Here is a 16,932-nt window from a genome sequence, read left to right as displayed (position 1 = left end):
AGTAGCTGGTGCAACAGACTAATGTACTGCTTTTGCTCAGTCATAAGATAGCAGATGGGCCACACCAACATCAGACTAATCTGTAAAATCTACTTTCCATGTCACATTTCATATCTTTGAATATCACTCTACACTTCTGGACTTTTGGATTCTCTCAAGAAGGAAAAGATTAGAGCATATTACCCAGCACCTGCAGACTACAGAAAGTGCCAAGACTAGGTCAAAATTTGAGCACCAGTAAGCTAGCTTCGTATCCAGACTTAAATTCATTTATGCAGTGGTTTAAAATTAGTTTTAACATACCACAGAGTAAACCTTATGAAAAAGTGCACACTAGCTCTCTGTTAGCTTGTCAAAAATATGTGATCCCCACATGTAATTTGGAAGCATATTTCCCCAGTTCCTAACAAGGGGTTTCCCAAAGGTTTAAATCTTCCCAAAGGTTAAAGTCTTCCCCTTCAACCATGCTTTCAGCAAAGATACCTAACAGGAGCCTCTTGCATGTCTTATGGCACCCCTCAGACAACCACCTCTCTCTGACTGAGCACCATAAGCCCAAACAGTAGCAGGATTACCTAGTAAAGGGAAACCAGGAATCGCTTCCACAGCATCAGCGGGACAGGACTCCGTGTTTGGGTCCCTATTTCCCCCACCCCAGCCCTCTACTGTTTTACCTCCTCTGAAGATCAGAGCAGGAACATCCCCTTTACCCATCGTATTCCCACAACTAAACGTTCAGCAGCCTCAAATACCATGGACACTGATGATCGTTTCCAAGCCCACACTTCAATACTCACACACCTCCCTCTCCCCAGATCCCAACCACAATCTGCCCCTCCACATGAAAATTTCAGTCCTCCCTGTCCCTGCCCCTTCAAGTCCCGGTCAGTCCTTTCATCACCTCCCTTTACTTTTGTACACCCAGAAGGGTGGTCTGCTTACCACAAGGCTCACCTCAGGTATCTTCGAGCACTATTCCCTGCCTCCCCCTAAAAACTATCCCTCCTGTATTATCTCCATCAGCTCCTCAGACTCTCCCACTTCATGCATAGTGTGGAAAAAAAAACAGTGAGGTGTTAACTCTTCATAAATGAAGGAAATGAGATGGACTTTTCTGTTCAGTCAAAATACACTCTGCTTATCTACTGTACGACAATTGATACTGTTGTTTTTTGTTTGTTTTTTTTTTTTTTTTAAAGAATATTCCTGTTCCTTTAGGGCTTTTCACCAGTGAGGTGGGGAATGCCTATTCCTTAGTTCACCAGAAATGATGGAACAACTGAGCCAGAGTCTCTCTGCAAAGCAACCACTTTTCTAAGAGGAAGCTCCCACCCACAGCAACCTCCGCAGGGCAGACACATCTTATGATGCATCTCAGGTAGCGTCACAAAAATCTTTCTGGATCATGCAGTGGTAGAATGGATGCTCAATGCTGCATTTTTGTGTTAAAAACAAGCATCATTCAGATGATCAAGCTGAGAAAAATAACTTCCTGTGGAGAGAGAGACGTAAGAGGGCAAACAGAATGCTACACACAGGGACAGACTGAAAAAATCATGGAAGAAGCAAAAAGGCAGTGAGAAGCATTTAATTCTGTTGTCACTTTGGGAATTAGTATTTCCTAAGCTAGCCTAAGACTCTTCAAATCATCTCAATGTCAAATGCATGGGGAAAAAAAAAAACTCTTCTGATACATTAAATAATATGCTGCAAGCACTTAACTCTGCCTCTCATCATCCCATGTAATATTTCTCCAGTTTAACATAAAAGAAGCCCTAATACCAAAAATACTCCACATAAGATATCTCCATTAGTGTAAGTCCTTCCACTAGATTATACACACTACTGCAGAAACTCTCACTTACGATTTTGTAGGATCAAACCTTTCTTCCTCTGTTAAGGAAAAGATGCCGTAACAAGAGGCAATATCAGCCTACATTGAAATTAAATTAAGGAAATCACCAAATTATGCTAATATTAGAAACGCTGTAGCAATTGTTGAAGCAATTTTAAGCTAATTTAATGTTGCATGGGGTTTTATGTTTATAGCTATCAACATTCAAAAGATGAATGGATGGATAAAAAAATGAATGGGACTGAAGTTTAAATGTGCAATGCTATCTGCTTACTGAAGAAGTCTCTTGTCACTAGAAAACCTGCTTTTACCACATCAGAAGAAAAAAAATCTTTTAAGCTCTTTTATTACCATTAAACTAATTAGTAACGCCACCTTCTGACAAATTTTATTTTACATTTTCAACACCACCAGCAAAAGCCCAGTGAGAAGCATTAGCAGGTGATCAGGAAGAGGACCGCAGCCGGATGTTTTGATTCCATTACATTAACTCAGTTTTGGCATAACACATTTTGGTAGCTACAGAGTTGAACACCGACTGTATCCATTGCTACAGCAGATACACTGTCACCTGAGGGAGAACTTTAAATGATAGGAAGTATTTGTTTAACTTCCAGGGCTATAAGAGTGTAACTGGATTCCAGAATTTGGCTTCCAGATTAGTGATGCAAAAGGAGAGGCATTTGCAAAATTGTTAAAAAGATAACATTTGTTAACACAATTTTTAACTTAAAGCAATGTGATTTAATGAAATATTGTTTTAGTAAAAGTGACGTTAGCATAGAAGAACAAAGATATTGTATCTGAAACTATCGTCTAAGTATAGCAATGCATTTATCATGATGAGAAGTTTTAAATTTACTTCTGAAAATGTTAAAAATGGGAATAATAATTGCAGTTAAGTTCTACCATGTTAATGTTGCTACTGAAACAGCCACTTTCTATGTGTCAAAACAGAACAGAAAGGAAAAACAACTGAGCTTCAACACTACAAAGCTATTAAGGATCCCTCACCTTAGAGCAGGCTTTTTCAGTTTGCATGCATTGAGAAGATTCACAGACCTGCTTAATCCAGATCGAGAGGTGCGTAAACAAAGCAGAATAAAAAGTGAATGCAACAATAAAACGTGGAAACAAGACATATAAAATAAACTTACATTAAAAGACATTCGCATGCGTTCAAGATATGAAGTCACGTGCAAGAGTGAACAACACAGCGCTTATTGACTCGGATAGATGTTTGATCATTTCAAACCATACATTTCAGAACACCAATGTATCTTTGAATGACAAAATCTTAGCAATGCTCCAAATACACTGACCATTTTGAAAGCTACTAAAAACAAGAAAGAAAAAAATCAAAGAGGCTATCCGAGGAAACAGACAGATGATCCTGCTAGAAGACAAAAGACTATTTAAAAAAAGCAATGGTAAACACAAGAAAAGAAATCCTCACCCATTCACACACATACACACACAGCACTGCTCAGCTTGTTTCAAATGGTTGCATCACTGGATTGCAGAGAGCAAATCTGGCCAATACATACATAAATATTTATACACACACGCATATAAGTATGTTTAATTAACAAATATTGGGGGGGAAAAAATAAAGCTTTCTAATAAATACATAAAAATAGTGCACAATGCTCTTAGACAGTAGCCAACAATATTAATATTTTGAAACTTGTCTAGCACTCTTTCTGACCCTCATTTAAATCAATTAGAATAAATTCAAGAATAATATACGACTTCAATTTCATTATGCCTTTGAGCAAAGCACACTAATAACTTTAATTGTTCGAGATACAGTGAAGTGGCATAATAGTTTGCCACTTGAAGTTCAATGGAGAGGTTTTTTTTAATTTATACTCGTTTTATTTAAAAACATTTTCTTTGAGAGTGTTAAACAGAAGACTAAATTGAAGGTTTGATACAGAGTGTGTGTGTGCCAGTTACAAATCATTGTTGCCCCCAGAACAGAATGGAGAACATTAATTCCAGGAGACTGAACAATTTCCTAGGGGCCATGTGTTTAGAGTTTAGAAGAACAGGAATTCATCATATTAAAGTATTTTATTCTCCCTACAAACAAAGCTTTTTTATGTTTTCTTTGTTCCAGTTTCTTCCTTTTGATCTCCATTGTCAGAGTTTTGCAGCATTGTAATGCTTTACAATCTGCTCAAGAAGAAAGAATGACTGATTGTCTCTTTTTGAAAGGCAGAGTATATGCTAGCCTACGGTCTGCATCAGCATCCCCACTGGGAAAGGTACTGTCTGCACTCTCCTCCCTTACATTTTTCTTTTTTTTTCTTTTTTTCCTTTTTCCCCTTCAACTATTGGAAACAAAGCTATCCTAGATGAGTCACAAAAAGCTAGATTTTAATAGGGAACACAAAACATTACTACTGAGTGCTGGACACATTCCAAAGGCAAATTTAGTGTTAAGCAATGAACTTCAAGCCACATTACATCTGAAAGGAAGAGTGCTGGGGGAAGGGAAAGTTCTGTTCATGATACAAAAAGACCAACTTATTTTGAATGAAATTTTCAAATAATTATCCTACACATAAAATTCAAAAATAAAAATATGGCAGAGTGTAAAAAGCTGGCACACAAAATAGCTCAATTCCTGACTTCTACAGCATACACTAAACACGTGAAATTTAAAATCACATTCCCTGAGATGAGTTTCTTTGTGAAGACGACTTTCAGACACTTTACAAAGACAGGCAATTCTTGATTATCTGTGTCAGGTGATTATCCAGTCCATCACTAAATCACTTCAGCTCCGCAGCAGCCAGCTTGCACCTGGCAGCCGTGCAGCTTTGCAGCACGCGTTGGTGCTGGATCAGAATCACCAGCATCACCAGGTTTTCTGTTTTGCACTGCATTATTGCTGTGTATTTTTATCATCTGATTGACCTGTGTCTTGTATTTTTTCCTATTCAGGTTATTTCATTCCTTCCTCAACTTGGATAATTGGGTTCTGGCTATACAAGAGCTGAATGCTGAAGGGGGTTTGGTGCCCTCAGTTCTAATTGAAGTCGGAGTCAGTTGAGGTTACTCAACATTTTACAAGATCTGGTTCTAATTAACACATTAGGCCTTATAACAACCTACTGATACCCAGAGATGCACACTTTACATATGGAAAACCAATATGCATAGAGGTTAAGTGATTTGCATAAGGTCATTGAGGGAATGTGGCAGAATCTGAATAAAAACTCTGCTAGTTCCACCCTTTCAGCCTCAAGCCTTTTTTTTTTTTTTTTTATCTGCAATTTTATATTCCTGCCAGAAGAAGTCATTTCCATTTCAGATATTAAATGGGAAACTGGAAAACATAGTGAACTCTGAACTGCATCTCCTTGGTAATCCAGCAAAGGGGATGAACAGTATACCAACCTGCGGGTTCAAATGAGTTTACCAATACATTTAAACACAGCTACTGTATGAAATGAGATTGTAGACTTATTGATAAGCACATCTATTTCTAAGCAATGGCATGTATGGACGCACACTTGATCTCCACAGAGATTATTTGCATGTATTTATACAGATACACAACATGCTGTTTCAAGGGACAGATCAAAATCACTGCAGTTGGATACCACACGTTAGGTAACCTCATTTTTTAAATGAGAGAAAGGAAGAATCAGAAGTTACTTATTTGTAAATCCCCTTTTCATAACAGTGTTCAGATAAACATTTGGCAGGGATTCCACTAACCTAGGTGTATGTCTCTTTTGAAAATATGCTCACAGTAGAAGATGATGAAATTTTTATTATATTAACCATAGCATATATTTGTAGTTCACAACAGCGGACTGAAGGTTTAAAATAAGATTCATAAAAGAAGTTTCTTCTTTAAAAACAAAACAAAACTTTTCTTTCACTTTACCTCTCAAATTTTACTTTTTTTGTTTGTTTGTTTGTTTTAAAGTTCTGAAAAACTGAATTTTTTCATTCTGCACCTGTATTATATAGGAAAAGTATTAAAGTATCCAAGCTGAAATTAAGTTTTAAAGCATCTATAACCACTTAATACTATTTGGAGCTGCTATTCCACAACATCACGTTTTGGACTAATAGAATACCTACATTGTGAAGTAGTGGCAGTTTTAGAATCACTTTATATGAGAAGAGCACTATAAAACCATGGCAGTGGGTGATATTGGCAGTAGGGTGATGGTTGGACCAGATGATCTTGGAGGTCTTTTCCAAACTTAATGATTCTATGACATTAGTAGAGATGATAATTTACAAAGTTATTAAAAATTACACACTATAAACTCTTCAGCATTAAGTGAAGCTTCTTAACAAGTTCTACCCACCTGAAAAAAGGGAACTATTTGACCTTGCCGCTATATTCATATTACCTTTATGCATACCCACATACAGCTCCTGAATGCAGAACAGCCCGTTATAAATACAAAGTATGAATTAATTTATATTAATGAACTCATCTACTTGACTATTCGCAAGTAAGCTACATGGAACAGTTAAGACATAACCTTTGAATACTGAATACTTGGAGCATGCTATACTACAAAACACAAAATCCCCTAAATTATTTTAAGGGTCGTTATCAAAAACTAATGATCGTAGAGAACTATTTACTAAACGTTTTGTACAGTAATTCATTGAGTAGGTCTTTTAACACTCCCTTTCTACACTTCCTCTCAAACTGTATTTATAGCTAAGGCACAGAAATATACTTTAATATAGTTTAATTTAAAATAAACTAATAAATAAAATTGAATATTGAATTAAATCAATACAGCATTTTAGTGTTTGAAGGGAATAGGAATTCTACAGCACCTGGATTTTTTTCAGGATATAAGCATGCATTCCTAGATTTAAGCACTCTAATAAGCTTCTGTCTATAACAGACAAACTACTCATATGTATTTTTTCTTTCCTAAAATGGAATATACATTTTAATATTTCATATTTAAAGCACCTTCAGTTCAGCCCCCATAGCAAAAAGAAACATATGAAAAGGACATTAAAATCCTTATGCTTTGGAAGATTTCACTCACAGACGAGCCAAGAGTCATTAAACACTCCCTAAGGAATCCCCTAAGGACTTTCCCACTAGCACAGAGGGCATCCAGACTGCAGGATGTATTTATCTACGGGGACTGGGAGCTCTGCAGGCACTGTCCGATGGATGGCTTGAGTTATGCAAAGGCTTCTCAGCACAGAGAAAGGACAAGTGTGATTTTCACCTCCATTTGACCCACCCTGCTCTGGAGCAGAAAGTCCTCCGTTGAACCTTGGATAGCGAGCGTACAGACTTGCAAGTCACACCCTTTGTACACAAGTGAGGCAGGGCAATACTTGTGATCTCACTTTGTTTCATAATTACCACTTAAAACGATGTGTTTAATTAACAAGAATAAAATTAGAATTATTGAGAAAAAAAGCTTGCAAAGAACAAGTTTACTTCAAAATTCACCATAGTGAATCAAAATAGTGACTTTTTTAATACTAATAATTTTTCTCTTTAAAAGACAGGTTTTTCCACCCACTTGCTAAATTCTGATAACATAATTCTGATAACAGAAATGTTTATACAGTATTTACCTTCCTTCTCTTATCTTAAGGGCTGATTCAAGCAAACCTACCAAAACCTGCAGCTGCTGTGAGCCCCGTTTCATAGAAGCCCAATTCTATTTGGGTGACACTGAAATAACTACAGTGCTTTCCACTATTAATTCCGCATGGCACAGCCTCTCTATAACAACAAAACCCAGAGCTTCTGGAAAACCAGTTGCCTTCAAATGAGTAACAAAAAGAGTTGCATACAGTCACCATCTCCCCTTTAAGGAAGACGTCTCTTTACAAAGGAAGCCTCAGCCCTTAGCATGTTAATACTCTCATTTCCACAACTTGCCTTCCTCAGAGTTGAGAGCATCATCTCCACAAAATGCTAAGGATGACACACAACAAAGTGTTAAAAAAAAAAAAAAAAGGCAAAAAAAATCCCCCCATAGTATTATCTTTTACAGGCAAACTGTACAACAGACCAACACCACAACTATCACACACAACTTGAACTTGCTCCACCCAATCCGTTGCGTTTCTTATAACCTACGTGTACAAAACAAGCATACATGTCGCCCGCAAAAACACACACACACAAAGCAAACTGAGTAATTATTAAAGGGCATAAATACATGCTAATGGTAAGATACATAAAACTTGATATTCTCATTTTCATGACTGTCCTAGGCATAGAATTCTCTTCCCTGAGATGCTTATAGCATTGTGCAGGCAGTTTCAAGATAATTTTTACTGAGAGAAAACAACCATAGGTGACATGCTGATCTGTAATGATAGCACAGTTACTCTCCAGACTGTTTTCTAACAGCTATTAAAAGAATTGCTGCCATACTTTTCATGTCATGTTACACAACAGTAGAAATATGTTATTTTGTTAGACTACAGCAGCAAGAAAATAATACAAACTAGTAGATTAAGCATTGTGTGTTCTTTCAATATTCGCAGCAATAACCTCAATTCCAATTAATCAGATCAAATAAGTTTAAAGTTTATTAGAATGAACTCCATCTCTCTCTGAACTGAATACATATAGACCATTGCTTTGAAAGTAAGAAAAAAAACATGTATTTGGATGCTTGAAGGAAGAGATTCATTATTTTCTCAGTTTAACAATTATAGTGTTACATTATGTACCTTTTTGCTGCTGGTGATACAGTTTCCTTTCTGGTTCCTGATGGGGAAGGTAAAGAGCCACTTGGTTTCTTTGGTAACACAGTTCCATTATTAACAGTAGTCCTTAAAGGCAGTGTTTGTACCAGAGGTCTTGCTGTAAAACAAGCAGAAGATGAAATCATTGGTTTTACTTTCTTTTTTTTTTTTTCCTCCAGAAAACAACATTAGAATATTTAAAAATATGTCTTGTATGCCATTTTTGTTTCATTATTGCCAAATTTACTATGGATGTGGACTTTAAAAAAAAAAAAAAATCCTCCTTGTTATTTATAATGACATGAAATCATCTGCATATGGATTCATCACACAATTCCATAACCTGTAAAACCCTACTCTAGCTCAATCAGCTTACTGGTAAGTGCAAAGGCAGCTATTGCCACCCAAACCAATCCTGCTTTGCTAAAAGAGCATCTGTCTTTTGCCCACCTGGATGATGCTCAGAAATGTGCTAGAAATGAAAGCAGGCTGCTACCCCAGGAACTCCTGCCCTTTATTCCTTAACATTCATACAGGTTTTCCACGAGCAAATAATCTGTTAATAAATCCTTATTCTCCATCTACACACACACACATCTCTTATTTGAAAGAATGTGGGCTTCTGTTTGACAAACAGGAATTTTATCCCTCAGTCAGAAAAAGCTATTGAAAACACCAAAACTGTGGACTTCATAATAATTTGACACTATCTATTTATGTTCTGACCAAATGTTGGCTCAAAAAAAAATTATTATACACATCTAACCTGTAACTACTATTAGAATAACTGAGAAGTTCCATTCAAGTACGTTAGAAGTTAGTTACAAAACCAAACAGTGGTTAAAACTGCAAGCAATGAGTACTTACATGAGAACTAGGGCAGAACATACCCTGGAAACACAGACACAAGCATGACTAGTGCTCTCTGCACAGCAAGGATGAAAACCAAATCTTTGTGTAACACTTGAAACTTGACAGCACGCTGTATTACAAGCTATCTTTGTAAAGATGCCAAAAATCTCTGGGGTCAAAGAAAGAATACCCAAGGGAAACTGAACAGCCATAAGCCACTTAAGAAACACAGGAGAAAATATCTGACAACCTTGTGAAGTTCAGTGAAAATACCTACGGAATACTCTGGAAAAGAAAAACAAAAAGATTGCTGAGGATAATCTAAAAAGTCAAAACAAAGAAAAACTAACAATTACAGTTCTAGATTATGTTATGATAGCATCTTATTGCAGCAGACTGCAAGCACGTATTGACTTGTTCACCTGAAGTCATATGTACTGAGCAAACAAACAAAAAAATGAAAGCCTGTGCATTGAAAAGATTGCATCAGTAAATATTATCTATTTGAGTGCAAGTTTCAAGACAAATTATATTTGCCTGACATGTGTACCAAAGCAGTTAATTTGATTAAAATATATACTTGCTTGTTACGTATTCATCATATAGTTACTTCCCATCAGTAAATATTGAAGCAATAAGGACTGTTTGGCTTAAAGGAGCGAAGGATGACATGAAACCAGGTCAACAAAGGAAAAAGAAACAGCTCCATGCCCACTGAGACAGCCTGTAACTGCGGAAGACTGAATGGGTTGACCAGTACCATTCTTAGCAAGGATACAAAAAGCAAGAGCTCTCTTTTTACAGGCAGCTTTAAGGAAAGACTAAAGACAAAAGTGGGGTACCTTCCAGCCTTGTTTCCATGATCTATTTTAACAGACAGCTTGCTGCCTTTAGAGCTGTACTGATTTTTCACAGAGACAGAGTTAATTTTCTTCATAGTAGCTTTTCTGGTGCTATATTTTGGATTTGTGACCAAAACAGTGTTGCTAGTGCACTGATGCTTGAGTTATTGCAGAGCAGTGCTTACAGAGTCAAGGTCCTTTCTGTTTCCCACACCATCCTGCCAGCAAGAGAAGGCTGGGGGTGCACCAGAAGCTGGGAGGGGACACAACCAGGGCAGCTGACCAAACTGCCCAAAGGGATGTTCCATGCCTTAAGGGGTCATGCTCAGTAATAAAAGCTGGGATGAAGGGGAAGGGGTGAGGGAGCACGTTCAGAGTGATGGCATTTGTCTTCCCAAGCAACAATTACAGATGACAGAGCCCTGCTTTCCAAATGGCTGAACATCTGCCTGCCAGTGGTGAGTAGTGAATGAATTCTGGATTTTGCTTTGCTTGCACGCACAGTTTTGCTTTAGCTAGTGAAGTGTCTTTATCTCAGCCCAGGAGTTCTCACTTTCACCTTTCCAACTCTCTCCCCTGTCATGCTGGGGAGGAGTGAGTGGCTGTGTGGGGCTCAGCTGCCTACCACGGTTAATCCACAGCAAGAGGCAATACAAAACAGCTAAAACTTACTGTGCTTTTGCTTCTCACACTTAAAATAAAAATAAATTAAATCAGACATCATGATCCTATTTACTTCTACTCTATTCATTCCACAGCTCCATGCTGAATGCCCTACTACGTTTCCTGACTAATTACTGTAATGCCATAATTACTTCATGTATTACTGTGTATTTAATGTATAATTAACATATAAAACAGATTCTGTTGTATATTAGAGAATCAGATGGCTGCAGTTAAGCAGTTGTATTCTTGTTTCCTGTCACGATTTCTGTAGCTCACAAAACTTTCATGAGGCTTTGAGATCATAAGTTAGAATAATAAAGTTAAATAAACAAATGATTAAAACATTTTTCCTTCTTTATTGTTATATAAAAAATGCCTATTAAAAGGTAGCTGAAGTGAACTCCAGCTGGAGGTTATTCTCTTAACCTTATGAAATTGAAGCTAGCAACAGCCAGTAATAAACCCTGCAACTTTTAGCAGTCAGAGGTTTTTGCTTCAGATCCAGCCCCAGCCCAGAATCCACGCCTGCTGGAGGTTTAAAGATTTAGCCACATGAGTAGATACTACAGAAAGCAACAACACAAAACTCTTTCATGGCACACAGAAAAAAATACAAATTATTCAATTAATCCACTATTTACTCTGGCACTACTTAGTTTTTTTACAAAGCTGTTTCATACCAGTGGTAATTGATGTAACAGTCAAACAACTCCAAGCGTGTCATTACTGTTAGAAGAAGTGGATGTCAGCAACTCAAACACACTCGTATTATTTCTTTGTCAGTAACATTTATTTTGGAAGTTCTGTTGCTTCAAGGTCTTACCTGTGGTAGCAGTACTGACATGTTTACCAGCCTCAGCAGCAGCTTTTTTAATCATACTCTGATCTATGGATTAATAGGGCCATTAAGTTTACAAACAAACCAATAATTGCAAAAGGAAAGAACAACAAACAAGAGTAAAACAAAGACAGGAAGCCATACTGAACTCCACGAAGTAGCTGAATTAAATAAGGAAGGGGAAAAAAAAAAAAAGCCACCATTAGTGAAGGAGCTCCACAAACAGCAGATAAGCAGCTCGGCGCCTGTGACTTACACTGCTTTTAAGCTGCCCAGCTCAAGTCTAGAGCAAGAACGCACACAGACTGAAAACAAGGTTGAGCTCTTTTCCACTGTATGTTTGAAAGCCTTAAGCTTGAAATCTTTAAAGCAATTTTAATTATGAAGTACTGGGAATATGTTGTCTTCTGTCCCATGAAGCTTCTTGTTCCAGACTTTAAACAGTACATTGGGGATCCCAAAACTGCCTCAAAGGGCAGAACCGCCCTAGGTCACGCACACACTTAATTCTGGACTGAACAAATGAAACAGCACGTATGTACTGTGCTTCAAATACCAGTTGTGCGGATGAGATTTTGACGACGCTTTGTGAGACCAAATTCCACTTTTAAAAATTATAAGTGTGGAATTGCTCATTAAATGATCAATGGAAAGAAAGCAGATCAGGTCACACTTAGCCCAAGAGACAAAACACAAGAAGCCACAGTTCCAGTTTCACCCATGCCCAAGCAAGTGTCTCTCCTACCACTCACTGTTAGGAGCCACTGAAATGCTAGTCCAAGTTACCAAAATGAACTGAAATGGAACTTGGTCTTCTGGGCTAAGTGATTGCATGCGGTCTCTTATAAAGTAGCTGGGCCTACTACAGGGAAAATGGGCCATCATGGGAAATGTACGTGACAAAACAGCTGGAAGAAACAAACCATCAGGATACCTCACATTCTTTCATGTTTTAGAATATGTTTAATAAGCCTGACCATACACTAATGGTACAAGCGCTATATACTAGGTAATGGATGAGCAGTTAGCCTTTATAGCCCCCGGTTTGCATTGTCACATGTACAGCTTCTTACACTGCAATTTCCCACATACAATCAGAAGTATTTATGCCACATGCACATTTTAAAAAACAGCCATAGAAGGCAGAAATATAGGCTTATAGAAGTTTTTTATGAATGTACTTTGAACTATGGCTTTAACTACCTGCCATAACCATGAAAGTCTCTCCCAATTTACAGTTCTGTTCACAGAACCCATGAAAGCTCGGCTCTGTATTTTGATAAGTAAAGCCAGCAGGCAAGAAGAACTGATCTGGTTACAATTCAGCAATAATAACTAGACTTTATTTCCTCCACACATCAGATAATAACTATTTTACAGGCAACATAAAGCCTCTTTATCCCTTGTACAACCACATTTGATGGAACAGACTACCTTCAGTAACATTCAACTTATCAGATATTTTAAATATTTTTTTGCAATTGAACAAACAAGGACAAAATGAGGAGAATACAACATGAAGGGAACAGAACGGGAGAACAACATCACGGACATTTAATATATATTCTATCCAAAAAATAGCATCATATACAATTAACTAATCTGGCTCTGAAATTCTGTTCCTTTCTCTTTTCCCCATTTCCAGATCCAAAATATTAAAACAAACTTAAGATCTCAGTTCAGCAAAGTAAGTAGTTCCTTATGTATTCTGTTAAATCAATGCCTAAAAGTAAATATCTTGCACAAAGTCACAAAGTAAAACAATTTGTAGCTCTGAAAAAGTTATGAATCCATAATTAAGTGACACTTCCTACACGTATTAATACAAATTAAAATTTTAATTCAAGACATCATGGTTTAGACAACAGAAAGACTACAAAGTCAGCCATACTTCTTTTTCTTATCTAGGTTGCCATCACTCTTACTCCGAAGATTACCCAAAAATAGCTCACATTCTTCCACTAAGCTCCAAACAGGCAATTTTCCACGCCTTTACAGACACACCGATGACAGTACATCACATCAGTAGGGTTCTAATAAGCCCTTGCCTCAGTGAAGTGCTGGACATTTAACTCAAGCCTTTCTGATTGCCTACAAGCCAACATATTCGTGTAGGAAATGGACCAGGCAAGAGCACTCTGCAGCGCATGTGCACAACACAGGACATCGCAGAGTAGCAACGTCTGTTACAGCTTTAATCCAGCTGGCTCTGGATCTGCTGTGCTGTAGCTGATTCAGGCACCAACTGCAGCTGTACTTTTCCTTTTTTTTTAATCAAGCAGCTGGTGTTGCACCATCTCGTTGATCGTATCACCGTGCCTCCACCATCCAGAAACGCTTAAGTTATTTTTAATTGAAGTTGCATTTTGCTTGAATTTACAGTTATTTTTTCCCCCATCAGAAAAACTCTTACAAGTTTCATCCACAGAAGATGAAACATTCCCCAAAGAGTTTATAAACTAATTTTGATAAAAAGTCAGGAAGTGGTAGCCAAAGTTCAAGGTAGGCTGTGGAATAAGCAGTAAGAATATGAAAATGCTTCAGTGACTCATAGGAACTTTAGAAGGCTTGCAGATTTAACCATTAAGATTTGTATGTGTTCTCTTTAAGGAGCTAAATTTCAAACTTTTTTTTGATTTGCTGATTCTGAGCATTTCAAAGATCTAAAGAATAACCTAGTTTAATACACAAAATGTTTTTATTGACTTGCACTACCTATTTTACATATATCTGAAATGCAAACCTTTGGTAGGTCCTTTCTTGTTCTGCATGGCCTGTTGTTCCTCTGTAATATTCAAGCGTCGAACCACATCAGCAAGGGCAGATTTAAGCAGCTGGATGTCATCTTCTTGCATCTGGACACGTTGCTCCAGAGAGGCAATGCGATCCGTTACCTCCATACTGCTTGCAGCAGAGGCACTGTCATCTAAATTAAACAACAGAAAGAGATGTATTACCAACAACATATAATATCAAAGATATTCCGTTATGGTTAAGCAGCTGCTGGTAAAAGCAAGGATTTTTTTCCTCAAATCTGATGACCTCTGGAGGAAGAAAGTTTTTAAGCAACCAAAAGGAAGAGATGGAAATTCAACAACTGAACAGGAAAAAAAAAAAAAATAGAATACCTAAGTAAGATGAGATAATGAAGTTGGCCTTCAGGACTACTGATTGTGAATCAGACTATCTGTGTGCTCTGCAGTTCTGAACAATCACCATTCAATATTCTACTTAAAACAACTTTCAAGTATCAGCAGTCATTTAGATAAAGACCTACACTTTCTGATATTTTGCATACACTTCTAGATTTTTCTCTCTCATATATGTGATAGAACATGTGTATCAGACAAATAAAAGCAATGAACAAGCTTACATTTTTTCAAGCATCATCTACAGACCAGAGAAAATATGTTAACCCATCATAACTAGTATATACTTGCTTGATATTTAAACTAGTAACCACAATCATAGTTCACTTCTCCCTAAGTCCTCATTAGAGTCCACGGCATACATCTCTTCTGCCTGTTAAAGCCAACCTCTTTATGAAGAAGCTAGTATTTGCTTTCATTTCTTGTGTACTTTATTTCCTTCCATCCCAAACCAGATTTTTCCACTTCACATGTACAAAGGCATAAAATGAAAGTTAAATGGCTTGTGCATAACAACTAGTGCTGAACTTTAAAACAAAGTCCTTCTAACAGGAAAATAACAATTTCAACTTCTGAATGCATTTAAAAGCACACCCAAAAATGTTTATACATACAAACATTTAATCAAAAAGGTGTGGGGAAAAATAGCATTTAAAGTTAAGAACTTCTATTCATCTCTGATCCAATCAAATGCAAATTGTTTTCAAAATCTGTTCATAAGCTGCTCTTTGGCTTACTCACTCCTCACACCCCCAGCAGCTATCTGTGGTTACCAAAAGCAGACTTGGAAACAAATACTGTAACAATACTGACAGTCCATAAATAATTACAGGCTAATATCGCTTAGGCTGCTTGTTAATTCTGTTACAGAATTTTCAGAGTGTATTTTTAAAACACACATTAGGATATTAAAGCTTTTATGCTGAACACAACGGTTAACGCAAGTGCCCAGTTCTGACAAACTAAAACAAAACTCGAGCTCCTGAAAAAGTTTCCTCGTGACACGACCAAAACGCTTTCCAAACTTTGGCACAGTCATGGTTCTGCTCAGCACAGGCTTCTGTAGGGCAGCTGGGACAGGTAATTAATCCCCCAAATCAGATGGGCAGACATGCTGGCAGCAGTATGAGCTGCCTGTAGAACTTAACCTTTCCTTGTACAAACAAAAGGCCCACGCTGCTCTAATGACTTTACACTTTAACTCAGCTGGAAATAACACGGATTAGCATACTGGACAATAGGCAACCAAATCAAAAGCTTGATTTAACCAATATGAGCCAAATTCAAACTTCAGCCATTCTGCCAAATTCAATATGTTATGGCATAGTTCTCTTCTGAACTCCATAAACAGCCAGCTCCCAAGATGGGGGCAGAGAAGGAAACCCAAGGGGATATCTGTTGATGATAAAGTGATTTACCCGTCACAGAAGAAAGACATCCTCATTGAAGTATCAATTACTCTAAAGTGTAAAGCAACAGTAATTTTGCTTAAACATAACTCTTCAAACAGTAAAGAAACTGCTGTATTTGCAGTCCCTGACAGAATCACCGCCACTAATCACCACCAGGACATACATCTCCTCCTCCCTGCCCACCTCCAGCTGTCACCTCAACTCTTCCCCTTGCATCCCTGAGGACCGGCAAGGAGGAACAGCCCCCTATCCTGGGCACAGCTTGTCCCAGACTTCCACAGTTATCACTCCTCCAGCTCCACCTGCACCTAACTCGTGTTCTTGCTGCAGCCTACAGCTTGCTCTTGCATGGAAGTTGCCACACTGGATCCAGTGCCCTCCAATGTATTTAGAAAAAAAAAATAAGTTTCTAACAGCTTTCAGTAAGATTATGACTGAAGACAAGGTGTGTTAAGAGTCCAGCTACAGTTAACTTTTCCTTGTCTTTGCATACATGTACAAGTAAGCTATGAAAGGAATATATGGAATATAATAAATATAATAATATTCCATATAATATATGGAATACAATAAAGAAATGTTTTCTGAAGAATGTGAA

The 16,932-nt window shown here is 37.5% G+C and overlaps 1 protein-coding gene across 4 annotated transcripts in view; it reads right to left on the bottom strand.

The window, feature by feature from the left end:
* The window catches only part of EML1 (EMAP like 1), an 80,034-nt gene that overhangs the window by 38,078 nt on the left and 25,024 nt on the right, over positions 1 to 16,932 (bottom strand). For 2 of the 4 annotated variants that reach the window (XM_084288558.1, XM_084288559.1), the window contains exons 2-4: positions 14,517 to 14,699; positions 11,759 to 11,821; positions 8,561 to 8,693 (exon numbers count right to left, since the gene is read on the bottom strand). In XM_084288558.1, the coding sequence (XP_084144684.1) occupies positions 8,561 to 8,693; positions 11,759 to 11,821; positions 14,517 to 14,699 (379 nt within the window). The remainder of the gene's footprint in view (positions 1 to 8,560; positions 8,694 to 11,758; positions 11,822 to 14,516; positions 14,700 to 16,932) is intronic. The other 2 variants (XM_084288560.1, XM_084288561.1) reach the window with 1 other exon arrangement.

The sequence above is a fragment of the Netta rufina genome, assembly GCF_964035555.1.
Source record: "Netta rufina genome assembly, chromosome: 5".
NCBI classification, from domain to species: domain Eukaryota; kingdom Metazoa; phylum Chordata; class Aves; order Anseriformes; family Anatidae; genus Netta; species Netta rufina.
Note: the sequence above shows the minus strand (reverse complement) of the source record. Positions and strands in the feature narration are given on the sequence as shown.